A 21794-nucleotide genomic window follows, 5' to 3' on the forward strand; every position below is an offset into this window, starting at 1 on the left:
GAACAGACCCTGACAGAACAGAGAGACTACAGAACAGAGAGACTACAGGACAGAGAGACTACAGAACAGAGAGACTACAGGACAGAGAGACTACAGAACAGAGAGACTACAGAACAGAGAGACTACAGAACAGAGAGAGAACAGACCCTGACAGGACAGAGAGACTACAGAACAGAGAGACTACAGAACAGAGAGACTACAGAACAGAGAGACTACAGGACAGAGAGACTACAGAACAGAGAGACTACAGGACAGAGAGAGAACAGACCCTGACAGAACAGAGAGACTACAGGACAGAGAGACTACAGAACAGAGAGACTACAGAACAGAGAGACTACAGAACAGAGAGAGAACAGACCCTGACAGAACAGAGAGACTACAGAACAGAGAGACTACAGAACAGAGAGACTACAGGACAGAGAGACTACAGAACAGAGAGAGAACAGACCCTGACAGAACAGAGAGACTACAGGACAGAGAGACTACAGGACAGAGAGACTACAGAACAGAGAGACTACAGAACAGAGAGAGAACAGACCCTGACAGGACAGAGAGACTACAGGACAGAGAGAGAACAGACCCCGACTGAACAGAGAGACTACAGGACAGAGAGACTACAGAACAGAGAGACTACAGGACAGAGAGAGAACAGACCCTGACTGAACAGAGAGACTACAGGACAGAGAGACTACAGAACAGAGAGACTACAGAACAGAGAGACTACAGAACAGAGAGACTACAGAACAGAGAGACTACAGGACAGAGAGACTACAGGACAGAGAGAGAACAGACCCTGACAGAACAGAGAGACTACAGAACAGAGAGACTACAGAACAGAGAGACTACAGAACAGAGAGAGAACAGACCCTGACAGGACAGAGAGACTACAGAACAGAGAGACTACAGAACAGAGAGACTACAGGACAGAGAGACTACAGAACAGAGAGACTACAGAACAGAGAGAGAACAGACCCTGACTGAACAGAGAGACTACAGGACAGAGAGAGAACAGACCCTGACAGAACAGAGAGACTACAGAACAGAGAGACTACAGAACAGAGAGAATACAGAACAGAGAGACTACAGAACAGAGAGAGAACAGACCCTGACAGGACAGAGAGACTACAGAACAGAGAGACTACAGAACAGAGAGACTACAGGACAGAGAGACTACAGAACAGAGAGACTACAGAACAGAGAGAGAACAGACCCTGACAGAACAGAGAGACTACAGGACAGAGAGACTACAGGACAGAGAGACTACAGAACAGAGAGACTACAGGACAGAGAGACTACAGGACAGAGAGACTACAGGACAGAGAGACTACAGAACAGAGAGACTACAGGACAGAGAGACTACAGAACAGAGAGACTACAGAACAGAGAGAGAACAGACCCTGACAGGACAGAGAGACTACAGGACAGAGAGAGAACAGACCCTGACAGGACAGAGAGACTACAGGACAGAGAGACTACAGGACAGAGAGAGAACAGACCCTGACAGAACAGAGAGACGATAGATCCTGTAGTCTCTCTGTTCTGTTCTGTTTCACCCACCTGGTGCTCAGGCCACTGCTACTGCAGATCTCCCCAGGGACGGCCACACTCTGCCTGGGGAAGTCAGGTCTGATGGGGGCCGGGAGGCTCCAGGACTCAGACCCAGCTGCAGGTCCAGAGTCTATGGTGGGCAGGCAGCTGAACATCATGTGTCTGGTTGGTAGAGGGAACTGAGGGATCTCCCCCTCCTTTCTCAGCAGGTCCCAGCAGGCCACAGAGACAGGTGTGGAAGGTGTGTTCTCTCCCGCTGGGGCAAGGCTGAGCACCGCTGTATCTGGGAGAGAACAGGCCTAGAGAAGACAGGAGTAGACAGGAGACGACGGGAGAAGACAGGAGAAGACAGGAGACGACAGAAGAAAACAGAAGACAGGAGATGACAGGAGACGACAGGAGAAGACAGGAGATGACAGAAGAAGACAGGAGAAGACAGGAGATGACAGGAGAAGACATGAGAAGACAGGAGATGACAGGAGAAGACAGGAGACGACAGGAGAAGACAGAAGAAGACAGGAGAAGACAGGAGATGACAGGAGACGACAGGAGACGACAGGACAAGACAGGAGATGACAGAAGAAGACAGGAGAAGACAGGAGATGACAGAAGAAGACAGGAGATGACAGGAGAAGACAGGAGACGACAGGAGAAGACAGAAGAAGACAGGAGAAGACAGGAGATGACAGGAGACGACAGGAGACGACAGGAGAAGACAGGAGAAGACATGAGAATACAAGAGAAGACAGGAGATGACAGAAGAAGACAGGAGATGACAGAAGAAGACAGGAGACGACAGGAGAAGACAGGAGAAGACAGGAGACGACAGGAGAAGACAGAAGAAGACAGGAGAAGACAGGAGATGACAGGAGAAGACAGGAGATGACAGAAGAAGACAGGAGAAGACAGGAGACGACAGGAGAAGACAGGAGAAGACAGGAGAAGACAGGAGACGACAGGGGAAGACGGGAAGACAGGAGACGACAGGAGAAGACAGGAGACGACAGGAGAAGACAGGAGAAGACAGGAGATGACAGGAGAAGACAGGAGAAGACAGGAAGACAGGAGACGAAAGGAGAAGACAGGAGACAGCAGGAGACGGCAGGAGAAGACAGGAGACGACAGGAGAAGACAGGAAGACAGGAGAAGACAGGAGAAGACAGGAGACGACAGGAGACGGCAGGAGACGACAGGAGACGGCAGGAGACGACAGGAGACGACAGGAGACGACAGGAGAAGACAGGAGACGACAGGAGAAGACAGGAGAAGACAGGAGAAGACTGGGAGTTATTTCCCACTCTGCACTGCACCTAACCAAGCAACAAAAAAAACGCACTAACTGCTAAATTGTTCGAAAATGAGTTCATGTCATGTTTTGCCTCATTAAATACATTCTTAATCATGTGGACAAGTATCCTGCCTCGGTTGTATTGTGTTCAGGAGAAAATGGGGGGTCATGTTAGCCAGGTATTTTTCTCAGTTCCACGCTATGAGCAGTTAATGTCTTTTTTGCTCGGTAGGACAACGGAGTGTAACACGACCGTGCCGTTCTTCCCTGACAGGACTTGTCGTTCCCCCCAGAGAGGACTTGTCGTTCCTCATTGAGAGGACTTGTCGTTCCTCCCAGAGAGGACTTGTCGTTCCTCATTGAGAGGACGTGTCGTTCCTCATAGAGAGGACTTGTCGTTCCCCCCAGAGAGGACTTGTCGTTCCTCATAGAGAGGACTTGTCGTTCCTCATAGAGAGGACTTGTCGTTCCTCCCAGACAGGACTTGCCGTTCCCCTCAGAGAGAACGTGTCGTTCCTCATGAAGAGGACTTGTCGTTCCTCATTGAGAGGACTTGTCGTTCCTCATAGAGAGAACGTGTCGTTCCTCATAGAGAGAACGTGTCGTTCCTCCCAGAGAGGACTTGTCGTTCCTCCCAGAGAGGACTTGTCGTTCCTCCCAGAGAGGACTTGTCGTTCCTCCCAGAGAGGACTTGTCGTTCCTCCCAGAGAGGACTTGTCCTTCCCTGTCAGAGAGGACTTGTCGTTCCCGTCAGAGAGGACTTGTCGTTCCTCCCAGAGAGGACGTGTCGTTCCTCCCAGAGAGGACTTGTCGTTCCTCCCAGAGAGGACTTGTCGTTCCTCCCAGAGAGGACTTGTCCTTCCCCATCAGAGAGGACTTGTCGTTCCCGTCAGAGAGGACTTGTCGTTCCTCATAGAGAGGACTTGTCATTCCTCAAAGAGAGAACGTGTCGTTCCCCCTCAGAGAGAACGTGTCGTTCCCCTCAGAGAAGACTAAACTGGTAGCAGGGATAAGCATGCTGAGAACAGGGAGTAGTTTGGACCGGGCGCGGTCAGCCACTAAAGCCTGATGAACAGCCAACTAGAAAGACTGCCGTTTGTGGTCTGCGTTGTAAAGCCCTCACAGTCCTGCCTGTTAAGGTTCTTCGTCTAACCGGCAGTGGCAACTGGTAACCTCACGCCATCGTCTTCTCCGGGAGGATCTGAAGGCTCGTGAAATGACATCACCGCGTTGTTCTTCAAGGAGGAGGGGGGGGGGGCAGACGTGTCCCGAGATGAAAGCACAAACCTGCATCCAATTCATGGTGTTTGTCTAATGTGTCTGGGCTGTGGAGTGCCAACGACCACATGGTGAGACTGGCAGAGTGGGGACTGAGACAGGAGCAGGGGGAGAAACATGGTAGGGTGTGTGTGTGTGTGTGTGTGTGTGTGTGTGTGTGTGTGTGTGTGTGTGTGTGTGTGTCTGTGGGGAACATGAACTGATGGGAAACAAGCCTCTGTTCTCCACAGTCACACGCACGCACGCACGCACGCACGCACACACACACCCCCCTACCATGTTTCTCCCCCTGCTCCTGTCTCAGTACCGGTACAGTGTCAATGTGGAGGCTATATACAGGGGGTACCGGTACAGAGTCAATGTGGAGGCTATATACAGGGGGTACTGGTACAGAGTCAATGTGGAGGCTATATACAGGGGGTACCGGTACAGTGTCAATGTGGAGGCTATATACAGGGGGTACCGGTACAGAGTCAATGTGGAGGCTATATACAGGGGGTACCGGTACAGAGTCAATGTGGAGGCTATATACAGGGGGTACCGGTACAGAGTCAATGTGGAGGCTATATACAGGGGGTACTGGTACAGAGTCAATGTGGAGGCTATATACAGGGGGTACCGGTACAGAGTCAATGTGGAGGGTATATACAGGGGGTACCGGTACATGTAGGTAGGGGTATGAGGTAATATCTACATGTTGGTAGGAGTATGAGGTAGTATCTACATGTAGGTAGGGGTATGAGGTAGTATGTACATGTTGGTAGGAGTATGAGGTAGTATCTACATGTTGGTAGGAGTATGAGGTAGTATCTACATGTAGGTAGGGGTATGAGGTAGTATGTACATGTTGGTAGGAGTATGAGGTAGTATGTTCATGTAGGTAGGGGTATGAGGTAGTATGTACATGTAGGTAGGGGTATGAGGTAGTCGAGGTAGTATGTTCATGTAGGTAGGGGTATGAGGTAGTATGTACATGTAGGTAGGGGTATGAGGTAGTCGAGGTAGTATGTACATGTAGGTAGGGGTATGAGGTAGTATGTGCATGTTGGTAGGGGTATGAGGTAGTATGTACATGTAGGTAGGGGTATGAGGTAGTATGTGCATGTTGGTAGGGGTATGAGGTAGTATGTGCATGTTGGTAGGGGTATGAGGTAGTAGAGGTAGTATGTACATGTAGGTAGGGGTATGAGGTAGTAGAGGTAGTATGTACATGTTGGTAGGGGTATGAGGTAGTATGTACATGTAGGTAGGGGTATGAGGTAGTATGTACATGTAGGTAGGGGTATGAGGTAGTATGTACATGTAGGTAGGGGTATGAGGTAGTAGAGGTAGTATGTACATGTTGGTAGGGGTATGAGGTAGTATGTACATGTAGGTAGGGGTATGAGGTAGTAGAGGTAGTATGTACATGTTGGTAGGGGTATGAGGTAGTATGTACATGTAGGTAGGGGTATGAGGTAGTATGTACATGTAGGTAGGGGTATGAGGTAGTAGAGGTAGTATGAGGTACATGTTGGTAGGGGTATGAGGTAGTATGTACATGTAGGTAGGGGTATGAGGTAGTATGTACATGTAGGTAGGGGTATGAGGTAGTATGTACATGTAGGTAGGGGTATGAGGTAATATGTTCATGTAGGTAGGGGTATGAGGTAGTATGTACATGTAGGTAGGGGTATGAGGTAATATGTTCATGTTGGTAGGGGTATGAGGTAGTATGTACATGTTGGTAGGGGTATGAGGTAGTATGTACATGTAGGTAGGGGTATGAGGTAGTATGTACATGTAGGTAGGGGTATGAGGTAGTATGTACATGTAGGTAGGGGTATGAGGTAGTAGAGGTAGTATGTACATGTTGGTAGGGGTATGAGGTAGTATGTACATGTAGGTAGGGGTATGAGATAGTATGTACATGTAGGTAGGGGTATGAGGTAGTAGAGGTAGTATGTACATGTTGGTAGGGGTATGAGGTAGTATGTACATGTAGGTAGGGGTATGAGGTAGTATGTACATGTAGGTAGGGGTATGAGGTAGTATGTACATGTAGGTAGGGGTATGAGGTAATATGTTCATGTTGGTAGGGGTATGAGGTAGTATGTACATGTAGGTAGGGGTATGAGGTAGTATGTACATGTAGGTAGGGGTATGAGGTAGTATGTACATGTTGGTAGGGGTATGAGGTAGCATGTACATGTAGGTAGGGGTATGAGGTAGCATGTACATGTAGGTAGGGGTATGAGGTAGTCGAGGTAGTATGTACATGTAGGTAGGGGTATGAGGTAGTATGTTCATGTAGGTAGGGGTATGAGGTAGTATGTTCATGTAGGTAGGGGTATGAGGTAGTATGTACATGTAGGTAGGGGTATGAGGTAGTATGTACATGTAGGTAGGGGTATGAGGTAGTATGTTCATGTAGGTAGGGGTATGAGTTCATGTAGTATGTTCATGTAGGTAGGGGTATGAGGTAGTATGTACATGTAGGTAGGGGTATGAGGTAGTATGTACATGTAGGTAGGGGTATGAGGTAGTATGTTCATGTAGGTAGGGGTATGAGGTAGTATGTTCATGTAGGTAGGGGTATGAGGTAGTATGTTCATGTAGGTAGGGGTATGAGGTAATATGTTCATGTAGGTAGGGGTATGAGGTAGCATGTACATGTAGGTAGGGGTATGAGGTAGTATGTACATGTAGGTAGGGGTATGAGGTAGTATGTACATGTAGGTAGGGGTATGAGGTAGTATGTTCATGTAGGTAGGGGTATGAGGTAGTATGTTCATGTAGGTAGGGGTATGAGGTAGCATGTACATGTAGGTAGGGGTATGAGGTAGTATGTTCATGTAGGTAGGGGTATGAGGTAGCATGGGGTGAAATGCATCGATAATAAACAGCGAGTAGCAGCAACGTAACGAACGGGGGATCGATGAAAATAGTCCGGGTGGCCATTTGATTGGCTGTTCAGGAGTCTGACGGACCCAGACTTGGCGCTCCGGTACCGCTTGCCTTTCGACAGTAGAGAGAACAGTCTGTGACGAGGGTGGCTTTGACCATTTTAAGGGTCTGACACCGCCTGGTATAGAGGTCCTGGATGGCAGGAAGCTTGGCCCCAGTGATGTCCTGGGTCGTACACACTACCCTCTGTAGCGCCTTGCGGTCAGAGGCCGAGCAGTTGCCGTACCAGGCAGTGATGCAACCAGTCAGGATGCTCTCGACGGTGCAGCTGTATAACGTTTTGAGGATCTGAGGACCCATGCCAAATCTTTTCAGTCTCCTGAGAGGGAATAGGTTTTGTCGTGTTTGTTGTTGATGTGGACACCAAGGAACTTGAAGCTCTCAACCTGCTCCACCACAGCCCCGTCGATGAGAATGGTTCCTAGTCAGACAGTAGAGGTCTAAAGTACAGGAAGTAGGGGGTGTTACCTGGTCTGTGGTCCCCAGGGCCTGGTCAGACAGTAGGGCTCTATATGACAGGAAGTAGGGGGTGTTGTTAACCAGGATGGTCCTGTCTTCTATCTGGATAATCTGAATGCCGTGTCTCACCACAGACGACACGCAGAACTGACAAACCTATAGGGAGGGAGGGGGCAGAGACAGAGACAGAGACAGTGAGAGACAGAGAAAGACAGAAACAGAGAGAAACAGAGACAGAGACAGAGAGAGACACAGAGAGAGAGACAGAGACAGTGAGAGACAGAGAGAGACAGAGAGACAGAGAAAGACAGACACAGAGAGAAACAGAGAGAGCGAGAGACAGAGACAGAGAGAGACACAGAGAGACAGAGAAAGACAGAGACAGAGAGAAACAGAGAGAGAGACAGAGAGAGACAGAGAGAGACAGAGAAAGACAGAAACAGAGAGACAGAGACAGAAAGAGAGAGAGAGAGAGAGAGAGAGAGAGAGAGAGAGAGAGACACAGAGAGACACAGAGAGACAGAGAAAGACAGAAACAGAGAGAGACACAGAGAGACAGAGACAGAGAAAGACAGAAACAGAGAGAAACAGAGAGAGAGAGAGAGAGACAGAGACAGAGGGACAGAGAAACAGACAGAAACAGAGAGAGACAGAGAGAGAGAGAGAGAGAGAGAGAGAGAGAGAGAGAGAGAGAGAGAGAGAGAGAGAGAGAGAGAGAGAGACAGAAACAGAGAGAAACAGAGAGAGAGAGACAGAGACAGAGAGACAGAGAAAGACAGAAACAGAGAGAAACAGAGAGAGAGAGAGAGAGAGAAACAGAGAGAGAGAGAGAGAGAGAGAGAAAGACAGAAACAGAGAGAGACAGAGAGATGAAGAGAGAGACAGAGTTAATGCCTCCACACCCTTCCAGTAACTCATGTCTATCTGAAACTGTTTTTCTATGTGTTAGTTAATCTCATTGACATTTTATAGATGGAACAGAGATATGTGGTTATCTGACCTGCTCCTACCTCGTTGAATGTAATTACAGTGGTATGTGGTTATCTGACCTGCTCCTACCTTGTTGAATATAATTACAGTGGTATGTGGTTATCTGACCTGCTCCTACCTTGTTGAGCGTAATTACAGTGATATGTGGTTATCTGACCTGCTCCTACCTCGTTGAGCGTAATTACAGTGATATGTGGTTATCTGACCTGCTCCTACCTCGTTGAATATAATAACAGGGATATGTGGTTATCTGACCTGCTCCTACCTTGTTGAGTATAATAACAGTGATATGTGGTTATCTGACCTGCTCCTACCTTGTTGAATGTAATTACAGTGATATGTGGTTATCTGACCTGCTCCTACCTTGTTGAGCATAATAACAGGGACCTGCTCCTACCTTGTTGAATATAATAACAGGCACCTGATCCTACCTTGTTGAATATAATAACAGTGACCTGTTCCTACCTCGTTGAATATAATAACAGTGATCTTCTCCTACCTTGTTGAATATAATAACAGGGACCTTCTCCTACCTTGTTGAATGTAATTACAGTGATATGTGGTTATCTGACCTGCTCCTACCTTGTTGAATATAATAACAGTGAGCTGTTCCTACCTTGTTGAATGTAATTACAGTGGTATGTGGTTATCTGACCTGCTCCTACCTTGTTGAATATAATAACAGTGATATGTGGTTATCTGACCTGCTCCTACCTTGTTGAATATAATAACAGTATGTGGTTATAAATAACAGTGATATGTGGTTATCTGACCTGCTCCTACCTTGTTGAATGTAATTACAGTGATATGTGGTTATCTGACCTTCTCCTACCTTGTTGAATATAATAACAGGGACCTGCTCCTACCTCGTTGAATGTAATTACAGTGATATGTGGTTATCTGACCTGCTCCTACCTTGTTGAATATAATAACAGTGATATGTGGTTATCTGACCTGCTCCTACCTTGTTGAATGTAATTACAGTGATATGTGGTTATCTGACCTGCTGCTACCTTGTTGAATATAATAACAGGGACCTGCTCCTACCTTGTTGAATGTAATTACAGTGATATGTGGTTATCTGACCTGCTCCTACCTTGTTGAGCGTAATAACAGGGACCTGCTCCTACCTTGTTGAATGTAATTACAGTGATATGTGGTTATCTGACCTGCTCCTACCTTGTTGAATGTAATTACAATGATATGTGGTTATCTGACCTGCTCCTACCTTGTTGAATGTAATTACAGTGATATGTGGTTATCTGACCTGCTCCTACCTTGTTGAATGTAATTACAGTGATATGTGGTTATCTGACCTGATCCTACCTTGTTGAATATAATAACAGGCACCTGATCCTACCTTGTTGAATATAATAACAGTGACCTGTTCCTACCTCGTTGAATATAATAACAGTGACCTTCTCCTACCTTGTTGAATATAATAACAGGCACCTGATCCTACCTCGTTGAACTGAATAATTGTCCGTGTCTCTGGATAAGAGCATCTGCTAAATGCCTCACATGTATCACGTAGAGAAAGGTAGCTTGGGGAGGATGTAAGCATGGACAGTCCCTAACCTTCTGTCTCCCAGGGTTCCTCCCCAGGGGGATCTCTGCCTCCACATAGCCCTCCTCGTCCAGGGTGAGGACCTCAGGACTGACACCCTCTTTCCAGCGCGGAGACGTCAGGTCATGGACCAGCTTCAGGGCTGTAGACTTATGGACCGTGTTAGTGTCGGACCAGTAGATACCCAGCTGAAACGCCTCCTAGAGAGAGGGAGGGAGAGAGAGAGAGAGAGAGAGAGGGAGGGACAAAGAGAGAGGGCGAGACAAAGAGAGAGAGGGAGGGAGGGAGAGAGAGACAAACAGAGAGGGAGGAAGGGACAAAAAGAGAGGGGGGAAGAGAGGGGGGAAGAGAGAGAGGGAGGGAGAGAGAGACAAAGAGAGAGGGAGAGAGGGAGAGAGAGACAAACAGAGAGGGAGGAAGGGGCAAAGAGAGAGGGAGAGACAGGAGAGAGAGAGAAAGAGAGAGACAAACAGAGACAGAGGAAGGGAGAAAGAGAAAGGGAGAGATAAAGAGAGGGAGAGAGACAGAGAGGGAGAGAGAGAGAGGGAGGGAGAGAGACAGAGAGGGAGAGAGAGAGGGAGAGAGAGAGAGAGGGAGGGAGACAGAGAGGGAGAGGGAGGGAGAGAGACAGAGAGGAGAGAGAGAGGGAGAGAGAGAGGGAGGGAGACAGAGAGAGAGAGGGAGGGAGAGAGAGAGAGGGGAGGGAGACAGAGAGAGAGAGACAGAGAGGGAGAGGGGAGGGAGAGAGAGAGGGAGAGAGAGAGGGGAGGGAGACAGAGAGAGAGGGGGAGGGAGACAGAGAGAGAGAGACAGAGGGAGAGGGAGGGAGAGAGAGAGAGGGAGGGAGACAGAGAGGGAGAGGGAGGGAGAGAGAGAGAGGGAGGGAGACAGAGAGAGAGGGAGGGAGACAGAGAGAGAGGGAGGGAGAGAGAGAGACAGAGAGACTAGGTTCAAACCCCTACAGACAGACTGCCATAGTACCTAGTGATGGGGTTTGAGGTCTGAACCCCTACAGACAGACCGTAGTACCTAGTGATGGGGTTTGAGGTCTGAACCCCTACAGGCAGACCTTAGTGCCTAGTGATGGGATTTGAGGTCTGAACCCCTACAGACAGACTGCCATAGTACCTAGTGATGGGGTTTGAGGTCTGAACCCCTACAGACAGACCGTAGTACCTAGTGATGGGGTTTGAGGTCTGAACCCCTACAGACAGACCGTAGTACCTAGTGATGGGGTTTGAGGTCTGAACCCCTACAGGCAGACCTTAGTGCCTAGTGATGGGATTTGAGGTCTGAACCCCTACAGACAGACTGCCATAGTACCTAGTGATGGGGTTTGAGGTCTGAACCCCTACAGATAGACCTTAGTACCCAGTGATGGGGTTTGAGGTCTGAACCCCTACAGACAGACCGTACTACCTAGTGATGGGGTTTGAGGTCTGAACCCCTACAGATAGACCTTAGTACCCAGTGATGGGGTTTGAGGTCCGAACCCCTGCAGACAGCCTTAGTACCTCGTGATGGGGTTTGAGGTCCTACCTTGTGATGGGGTTTGAGGTCTGAACCCCTACAGACAGACCGTACTACCTAGTGATGGGATTTGAGGTCTGAACCCCTACAGACAGACCTTAGTACCTAGTGATGGGGTTTGAGGTCTGAACCCCTACAGATAGACCTTAGTACCTAGTGATGGGGTTTGAGGTCTGAACCCCTACAGATAGACCTTAGTACCCAGTGATGGGGTTTGAGGTCCTAACCCCTGCAGACAGCCTTAGTACCTCGTGATGGGGTTTGAGGTCCTACCTTGTGATGGGGTTTGAGGTCCTACCTCGTAATGGGGTTTGAGGTCCTACCTCGTAATGGTGTTTGAGGTCCTACCTCGTGATGGGGTTTGAGGTCCTACCTAGTGATCGGGTTTGAGGTCCTACCTCGTGATGGGGTTTGAGGTCCTACCTCGTGATGGGGTTTGAGGTCCTACCTTGTAATGGGGTTTGAGGTCCTACCTCGTAATGGGGTTTGAGGTCCTACCTAGTGATGGGGTTTGAGGTCCTACCTAGTGATGGGGTTTGAGGTCCTACCTAGTGATGGGGTTTGAGGTCCTACCTAGTGATAGGGTTTGAGGTCCTACCTAGTGATGGGGTTTGAGGTCCTACCTAGTGATGGGGTTTGAGGTCCTACCTAGTGATGGGGTTTGAGGTCCTACCTAGTGATGGGGTTTGAGGTATTACCTAGTGATGGGGTTTGAGGTCCTACCTCGTAATGGGGTTTGCGGTCCTACCTAGTGATCGGGTTTGAGGTCCTACCTAGTGATGGGGTTTGAGGTCCTACCTAGTGATGGGGTTTGAGGTCCTACCTAGTGATGGGGTTTGAGGTCCTACCTAGTGATGGGGTTTGAGGTCCTACCTAGTGATGGGGTTTGAGGTCCTACCTAGTGATGGGGTTTGAGGTCCTACCTAGTGATGGGGTTTGAGGTCCTACCTAGTGATGGGGTTTGAGGTCCTACCTAGTGATGGGGTTTGAGGTCCTACCTAGTGATGGGGTTTGAGTTCCTACCTAGTGATGGGGTTTGAGGTCTGACTTGCCTTGTTAGATAAAGGTTAAATAACAATAGAGTGCACTGGGTCCTCCTGTCTGGCCCATAGAGATATACACTCAGTGGCCAGTTTATTAGGTACATCACCCTGTTCACGACAATGGTTCGCTCCAGTGTCTGGGGTTTACCGAGACCAGAGAGACTAATACGAAACATCCAGTCAGCAGCAGTCTTGTGAAGAGAGGTCGGCTGCTTTTGCAACAGCTAATGGGGGATCCTAATAAAATACCAAATACCCCAAATAATTCAGGCTGTTCTGGAGGCAAAGGGTGGTCTGACCCGGGAACTAGATGAATGTACCTAATAAACTGGCCACTGAGTGTATAATACACTAGACCTGCAAAGCTCTAGAAGGTGCCGATAACGGCAGCCATCTTGGTCAGTGATACATCCAAAAACCAGTCTATATAAATGAAGTGTCTCTCCTCTCTCACCTTGAAGTTAGGAGGAACGAGGGTCTTTCCAGCGGGTATCTGCAGGACGATGGTCTCTCCTTCAAACAGCCAGAGGTCCCATGTAGAGTGGTTGGTCAACAGGGCCCAGGGGATGAGCTCTACTAGAAGAGTGTTGAGACCAGACATCCAGGCTGACAACTTCACCTGCATGGGGCTGTCCCACTGGGCTAGGACTTCTGATCCAGGTCTACAGTACAACACAGAGATATACAGTTAAATACTGTAAACAGCAACAACTATACAGCTCCCTGGGATGGGGGGGCTGTCCCACTGGGCTAGGACCTCTGATCCAGGCCTACAGTACAACACAGAGATATACAGTTAAATACTGTAAACAGCAACAACTATACAGCTCCCTGGGATGGGGGGGGGCTGTCCCACTGGGCTAGGACTTCTGATCCAGGCCTACAGTACAACACAGAGATATAGAGTTAAATACTGTAAACAGCAACAACTATACAGCTCCCTGGGATGGGGGGGGGGGCTGTCCCACTGGGCTAGGGCTTCTGATCCAGGTGGAGGTCTCTGTCCCACTGAGATAAGGCCTCCACTATACACCTGTAACATGGAGGTCTCTGTTCCACTGAGATAAGGTCTCCACTACACACCTGTAACATGGATCTGTCCCACTGAGATAAGGCCTCCACTATACACCTGTAACATGGAGGTCTCTGTCCCACTGAGATAAGGCCTCCACTCCAACATGGAGGTCTCTGTCCCACTGAGATAAGGCCTCCACTATACACCTGTAACATGGAGGTCTCTGTTCCACTGAGATAAGGTCTCCACTATACACCTGTAACATGGATCTGTCCCACTGAGATAAGGCCTCCACTATACACCTGTAACATGGAGGTCTCTGTCCCACTGAGATAAGGCCTCCACTATACACCTGTAACATGGATCTGTCCCACTGAGATAAGGCCTCCACTATACACCTGTAACATGGAGGTCTCTGTCCCACTGAGATAAGGCCTCCACTCCAACATGGAGGTCTCTGTCCCACTGAGATAAGGCCTCCACTATACACCTGTAACATGGAGGTCTCTGTTCCACTGAGATAAGGTCTCCACTATACACCTGTAACATGGATCTGTCCCACTGAGATAAGGCCTCCACTATACACCTGTAACATGGAGGTCTCTGTCCCACTGAGATAAGGCCTCCACTATACACCTGTAACATGGATCTGTCCCACTGAGATAAGGCCTGCACTCCAACATGGAGGTCTCTGTCCCACTGAGATAAGGCCTCCACTACACATCTGTGGTACAGACATGAACAATCACCATAGCATCCAACTTCAACCACGCTAAACAGACACACGGAGGCACGTCATGGAAGTACGCAGAAACACATGGAAACAAACAACTTAATATGCAGATACAAACAACATCAATCGACAGGCATCTGGGTAGGCACATGGGAATGTACCGCATCAGCACACGCCACCGCAAACACACGCCAACAACACACACAACACACACACACACACACCACACACACACACACACACACACACACACACACACACACACACACAACACACACACACACACACACACACACACGCTAAACAGACACACACACACACACACACACACACACACACACACACACACACACACACACACACACACACACACACACACACACACACACACACACACACACACACACACACACACACACACACACACACACACACACACACACACACCACCGGCACACACGCCAACACACACACACACACACACACACACACACACACACACACACACACACACACACACACACACACACACACACACACACACACACACACACACACACACACACACACACACACACACACACACACACACACACACACACCGCACATGGGGTCATGTTAACATCAAAACCATGTCTCTGTCCTACCCCTGATGTTCAGAGACATAGACAGCAAAGATGCATTTACTTGACTAGAACGTTCTATGGCGGCCATGTTAGCTCCCCATTAGCATAACATGGGGAGTATTTCAACAATGACATGTAGCTGAATGTCTATGTAATTGTTGACTGCTGAAACATCCAACTCTACTGAACACGAAGGACTAATAGTTCCTGTAGTGAAGGTAGACTCCAGGAGGATCCCAGGTCTAGTTCCTGTAGTGAAGGTAGACTCTAGGAGGATTCCAGGTCTATTTCCTGTAGTGAAGGTAGACTCTAGGAGGATTCCAGGTCTAGTTCCTGTAGTGAAGGTAGACTCTAGGAGGATTCCAGGTCTATTTCCTGTAGTGAAAATAGACTCCAGGAGGATTCCAGGTCTATTTCCTGTAGTGTAGACTCTAGGAGGATTCCAGGTCTAGTTCCTGTAGTGAAGGGAGACTCCAGGAGGACCTGTAGTGAAGGTAGACTCTAGGAGGATTCCAGGTCTAGTTCCTGTAGTGAAGGTAGACTCCAGGAGGGCCCCAGGTCTATTTCCTGTAGTGAAGATAGAGTCCAGGAGGGTCCCAGGTCTAGATCCTGTAGTGAAGATAGACTCCAGGAGGATTCCAGGTCTAGTTCCTGTAGTGAAGGTAGACTCCAGGAGGGCCCCAGGTCTCGTTCCTGTAGTGAAGGTAGAGTCCAGGAGGGTCCCAGGTCTAGATCCTGTAGTGAAGGTAGACTCCAGGAGGGTCCCAGGTCTAGTTCCTGTAGTGAAGGTAGACTCCAGGAGGGTCCCAGGTCTAGTTCCTGTAGTGAAGGTAGACTCCATGAGGACCTGTAGTGAATGTAGACTCCAGGAGGATTCCAGGTCTATTTCCTGTAGTGAAGATAGACTCCAGGAGGATTCCAGGTCTATTTCCTGTAGTGAAGATAGACTCCAGGAGGATTCCAGGTCTATTTCCTGTAGTGAAGATAGACTCCAGGAGGATTCCAGGTCTATTTCCTGTAGTGAAGATAGACTCCAGGAGGATTCCAGGTCTATTTCCTGTAGTGAAGATAGACTCCAGGAGGATTCCAGGTCTAGTTCCTGTAGTGAAGGTAGACTCCAGGAGGGCCCCAGGTCTCGTTCCTGTAGTGAAGGTAGACTCTAGGAGGATTCCAGGTCTATTTCCTGTAGTGAAGATAGACTCCAGGAGGATTCCAGGTCTATTTCCTGTAGTGTAGACTCTAGGAGGATTCCAGGTCTAGTTCCTGTAGTGAAGGGAGACTCCAGGAGGACCTGTAGTGAAGGTAGACTCTAGGAGGATTCCAGGTCTAGTTCCTGTAGTGAAGGTAGACTCCAGGAGGGCCCCAGGTCTATTTCCTGTAGTGAAGATAGAGTCCAGGAGGGTCCCAGGTCTAGATCCTGTAGTGAAGATAGACTCCAGGAGGATTCCAGGTCTAGTTCCTGTAGTGAAGGTAGACTCCAGGAGGGCCCCAGGTCTCGTTCCTGTAGTGAAGGTAGAGTCCAGGAGGGTCCCAGGTCTAGATCCTGTAGTGAAGGTAGACTCCAGGAGGGTCCCAGGTCTAGTTCCTGTAGTGAAGGTAGACTCTAGGAGGACCTGTAGTGAAGGTAGACTCCATGAGGACCTGTAGTGAATGTAGACTCCAGGAGGATTCCAGGTCTATTTCCTGTAGTGAAGATAGACTCCAGGAGGATTCCAGGTCTATTTCCTGTAGTGAAGATAGACTCCAGGAGGATTCCAGGTCTATTTCCTGTAGTGAAGATAGACTCCAGGAGGATTCCAGGTCTATTTCCTGTAGTGAAGATAGACTCCAGGAGGATTCCAGGTCTATTTCCTGTAGTGAAGATAGACTCCAGGAGGATTCCAGGTCTAGTTCCTGTAGTGAAGGTAGACTCCAGGAGGGCCCCAGGTCTCGTTCCTGTAGTGAAGGTAGACTCCAGGAGGGTCCCAGGTCTAGATCCTGTAGTGAAGGTAGACTCCAGGAGGGTCCCAGGTCTAGTTCCTGTAGTGAAGATAGACTCCATGAGGACCTGTAGTGAAGGTAGACTCTAGGAGGACCTGTAGTGAAGGTAGACTCCAGGAGGACCTATAGTGAATGTAGACTCCAGGAGGTTCCCAGGTCTAGTTCCTGTAGTGAATATAGACTCCAGGAGGATTCCAGGTCTAGTTCCTGTAGTGAAGGTAGACTCCAGGAGGGCCCCAGGTCTCGTTCCTGTAGTGAAGGTAGACTCCAGGAGGGTCCCAAGTCTAGTTCCTGTAGTGAAGGTAGACTCCAGGAGGGTCCCAGGTCTAGTTCCTATAGTGAAGGTAGACTCCATGAGGACCTGTAGTGAAGGTAGACTCTAGTAGGACCTGTAGTGAAGGTAGACTCCAGGAGGACCTGTAGTGAATGTAGACTCCAGGAGGGTCCCAGGTCTAGTTCCTGTAGTGAAGGTAGAGTCCAAGAGGGTCCCAGGTCTAGTTCCTGTAGTGAAGGTAGACTCCAGGAGGGTCCCAGGTCTAGTTCCTGTAGTGAAGGTAGACTCCAGGAGGACCTGTAGTGAAGGTTGACTCCAGGAGGACCTATAGTGAAGGTGGACTCAAGGAGGACCTGTAGTGAAGGTGGACTCCAGGAGGACCTGTAGTGAAGGTAGACTCCAGGAGGAAACCAGGTCCAGTTCCTGTAGTGAAGGTAGATTCCAGGAGGACCTGTAGTGAAGGTAGACTCCAGGAGGACCTGTAGTGAAGGTGGACTCCAGGAGGACCTGTAGTGAAGGTGGACTCCAGGAGGATCTGTAGTGAAGGTGGACTCCAGGAGGACCTGTAGTGAAGATAGACTCCAGGAGGAAACCAGGTCCAGTTCCTGAAGTGAAGGTGGACTCCATGAGGACCTGAAGTGAAAGTAGACTCCATGAGGACCTGTAGTGAAGGTAGACTCTAGGAGGACCTGTAGTGAATGTAGACTCCAGGAGGGTCCCAGGTCTAGTTCATGTCGTGAAGGTAGACTCCAGGAGGGTCCCAGGTCTAGATCCTGTAGTGAAGGTAGACTCCAGGAGGACCTGTAGTGAAGATAGACTCCAGGAGGAAACCAGGTCCAGTTCCTGTAGTGAAGGTAGACTCCATGAGGACCTGTAGTGAAGGTAGACTCTAGGAGGACCTGTAGTGAAGGTAGACTCCAGGAGGACCTATAGTGAATGTAGACTCCAGGAGGTTCCCAGGTCTAGTTCCTGTAGTGAATATAGACTCCAGGAGGATTCCAGGTCTAGTTCCTGTAGTGAAGGTAGACTCCAGGAGGGCCCCAGGTCTCGTTCCTGTAGTGAAGGTAGACTCCAGGAGGGTCCCAAGTCTAGTTCCTGTAGTGAAGGTAGACTCCAGGAGGGTCCCAGGTCTAGTTCCTATAGTGAAGGTAGACTCCATGAGGACCTGTAGTGAAGGTAGACTCTAGTAGGACCTGTAGTGAAGGTAGACTCCAGGAGGACCTGTAGTGAATGTAGACTCCAGGAGGGTCCCAGGTCTAGTTCCTGTAGTGAAGGTAGAGTCCAAGAGGGTCCCAGGTCTAGTTCCTGTAGTGAAGGTAGACTCCAGGAGGGTCCCAGGTCTAGTTCCTGTAGTGAAGGTAGACTCCAGGAGGACCTGTAGTGAAGGTTGACTCCAGGAGGACCTATAGTGAAGGTGGACTCAAGGAGGACCTGTAGTGAAGGTGGACTCCAGGAGGACCTGTAGTGAAAGTAGACTCCATGAGGACCTGTAGTGAAGGTAGACTCTAGGAGGACCTGTAGTGAATGTAGACTCCAGGAGGGTCCCAGGTCTAGTTCATGTCGTGAAGGTAGACTCCAGGAGGGTCCCAGGTCTAGATCCTGTAGTGAAGGTAGACTCCAGGAGGACCTGTAGTGAAGATAGACTCCAGGAGGAAACCAGGTCCAGTTCCTGTAGTGAAGGTAGACTCCATGAGGACCTGTAGTGAAGGTAGACTCTAGGAGGACCTGTAGTGAAGGTAGACTCCAGGAGGACCTATAGTGAATGTAGACTCCAGGAGGTTCCCAGGTCTAGTTCCTGTAGTGAATATAGACTCCAGGAGGATTCCAGGTCTAGTTCCTGTAGTGAAGGTAGACTCCAGGAGGGCCCCAGGTCTCGTTCCTGTAGTGAAGGTAGACTCCAGGAGGGTCCCAAGTCTAGTTCCTGTAGTGAAGGTAGACTCCAGGAGGGTCCCAGGTCTAGTTCCTATAGTGAAGGTAGACTCCATGAGGACCTGTAGTGAAGGTAGACTCTAGTAGGACCTGTAGTGAAGGTAGACTCCAGGAGGACCTGTAGTGAATGTAGACTCCAGGAGGGTCCCAGGTCTAGTTCCTGTAGTGAAGGTAGAGTCCAAGAGGGTCCCAGGTCTAGTTCCTGTAGTGAAGGTAGACTCCAGGAGGGTCCCAGGTCTAGTTCCTGTAGTGAAGGTAGACTCCAGGAGGACCTGTAGTGAAGGTTGACTCCAGGAGGACCTATAGTGAAGGTGGACTCAAGGAGGACCTGTAGTGAAGGTGGACTCCAGGAGGACCTGTAGTGAAGGTAGACTCCAGGAGGAAACCAGGTCCAGTTCCTGTAGTGAAGGTAGATTCCAGGAGGACCTGTAGTGAAGGTAGACTCCAGGAGGACCTGTAGTGAAGGTGGACTCCAGGAGGACCTGTAGTGAAGGTGGACTCCAGGAGGATCTGTAGTGAAGGTGGACTCCAGGAGGACCTGTAGTGAAGATAGACTCCAGGAGGAAACCAGGTCCAGTTCCTGAAGTGAAGGTGGACTCCATGAGGACCTGAAGTGAAAGTAGACTCCATGAGGACCTGTAGTGAAGGTAGACTCTAGGAGGACCTGTAGTGAATGTAGACTCCAGGAGGGTCCCAGGTCTAGTTCATGTCGTGAAGGTAGACTCCAGGAGGGTCCCAGGTCTAGATCCTGTAGTGAAGGTAGACTCCAGGAGGACCTGTAGTGAAGATAGACTCCAGGAGGAAACCAGGTCCAGTTCCTGTAGTGAAGGTAGACTCCATGAGGACCTGTAGTGAAGGTAGACTCTAGGAGGACCTGTAGTGAAGGTAGACTCCAGGAGGACCTATAGTGAATGTAGACTCCAGGAGGTTCCCAGGTCTAGTTCCTGTAGTGAATATAGACTCCAGGAGGATTCCAGGTCTAGTTCCTGTAGTGAAGGTAGACTCCAGGAGGGCCCCAGGTCTCGTTCCTGTAGTGAAGGTAGACTCCAGGAGGGTCCCAAGTCTAGTTCCTGTAGTGAAGGTAGACTCCAGGAGGGTCCCAGGTCTAGTTCCTATAGTGAAGGTAGACTCCAGGAGGACCTGTAGTGAAGGTAGACTCCAGGAGGACCTGTAGTGAAGGTGGAATCCAGGAGGACCTGTAGTGAAGGTGGACTCCAGGAGGATCTGTAGTGAAGGTGGACTCCAGGAGGACCTGTAGTGAAGGTGGACTCCAGGAGGACCTGTAGTGAAGGTGGAATCCAGGAGGACCTGTAGTGAAGGTAGACTCCAGGAGGACCTGTAGTGAAGGTGGACTCCAGGAGGACCTGTAGTGAAGGTAGACTCCAGGAGAACACCAGGTCCAGAGAGAGACGGATGGTGAGGTAATGATGACAACCTATTCTCTATATAGTGCTCTACTTTGGGCCCTTTTGACCAGGACCCCCCCCCCAGTCTGATCCCTGGACCATGAACACACATCTCTAAACAGAACCCCCCCCCCCCAGTCTGATCCCTGGACACACATCTCTAAACAGGGAACCCCCCCCCCCAGTCTGATCCCTGGACCCTGAACACACATCTCTAAACAGGGAACCATACCGTCCAGGGTGCCATAGGGCTCTGACCTAAAGTAGTGCACTATATAGGGAATAGGGCCCTGGTCTAAAGTAGTGCACTATATAGGGAATAGGGTCCTGGTCTATAGTAGTGCACTATATAGGGAATAGGGCTCTGGTCTAAAGTAGTGTACTATATAGGGAATAGGGCTCTGGTCTATAGTAGTGCACTATATAGGGAATAGGGCTCTGGTCTAAAGTAGTGCACTATATAGGGAATAGGGCCCTGGTCTATAGTAGTGCACTATATAGGGAATAGGGCCCTGGTCTATAGTAGTGCACTATATAGGGAATAGGGCTCTGGTCTATAGTAGTGCTATATATAGGGAATAGGGCTCTGGTCTAAAGTAGTGAACTATATAGGGAATAGGGCCCTGGTCTATAGTAGTGCTATATAGGGAATAGGGCCCTGGTCTAAAGTAGTGCACTATATAGGGAATAGGGCCCTGGTCTATAGTAGTGCTATATAGGGAATAGGGCCCTGGTCTATAGTAGTGCACTACATAGGGAATAGGGCCCTGGTCTATAGTAGTGCACTATATAGGGAATAGGGCCCTGGTCTATAGTAGTGCACTATATAGGGAATAGGGCCCTGGTCTATAGTAGTGTACTATATAGGGAATAGGGCCCTGGTCTATAGTAGTGCACTATATAGGGAATAGGGCCCTGGTCTATAGTAGTGTACTATATAGGGAATAGGGCCCTGGTCTATAGTAGTGCACTATATAGGGAATAGGGCCCTGGTCTATAGTAGTGCACTATATAGGGAATAGGGCCATGGTCTATAGTAGTGCACTATATAGGGAATAGGGCCCTGGTCTATAGTAGTGCACTATATAGGGAATAGGGCCCTGGTCTATAGTAGTGTACTATATAGGGAATAGGGCCCTGGTCTATAGTAGTGTACTATATAGGGAATAGGGCCCTGGTCTA

General features: G+C 49.2%; 1 protein-coding gene across 1 annotated transcript in view; it reads right to left on the reverse strand.

Moving 5' to 3' along the window:
* Positions 1 to 21794, reverse strand: part of LOC124017623 (vacuolar protein sorting-associated protein 13B-like) — a 193998-nt gene that overhangs the window by 34902 nt on the left and 137302 nt on the right. Inside the window, 4 exon segments of the mRNA XM_046332876.1 lie at positions 1558 to 1847; positions 7529 to 7675; positions 10088 to 10276; positions 13104 to 13311. Coding sequence (XP_046188832.1) covers positions 1558 to 1847; positions 7529 to 7675; positions 10088 to 10276; positions 13104 to 13311 — 834 coding nt within the window.

Source organism: Oncorhynchus gorbuscha, unplaced genomic scaffold (genome assembly GCF_021184085.1).
Source record: "Oncorhynchus gorbuscha isolate QuinsamMale2020 ecotype Even-year unplaced genomic scaffold, OgorEven_v1.0 Un_scaffold_295, whole genome shotgun sequence".
Taxonomy (NCBI): domain Eukaryota; kingdom Metazoa; phylum Chordata; class Actinopteri; order Salmoniformes; family Salmonidae; genus Oncorhynchus; species Oncorhynchus gorbuscha.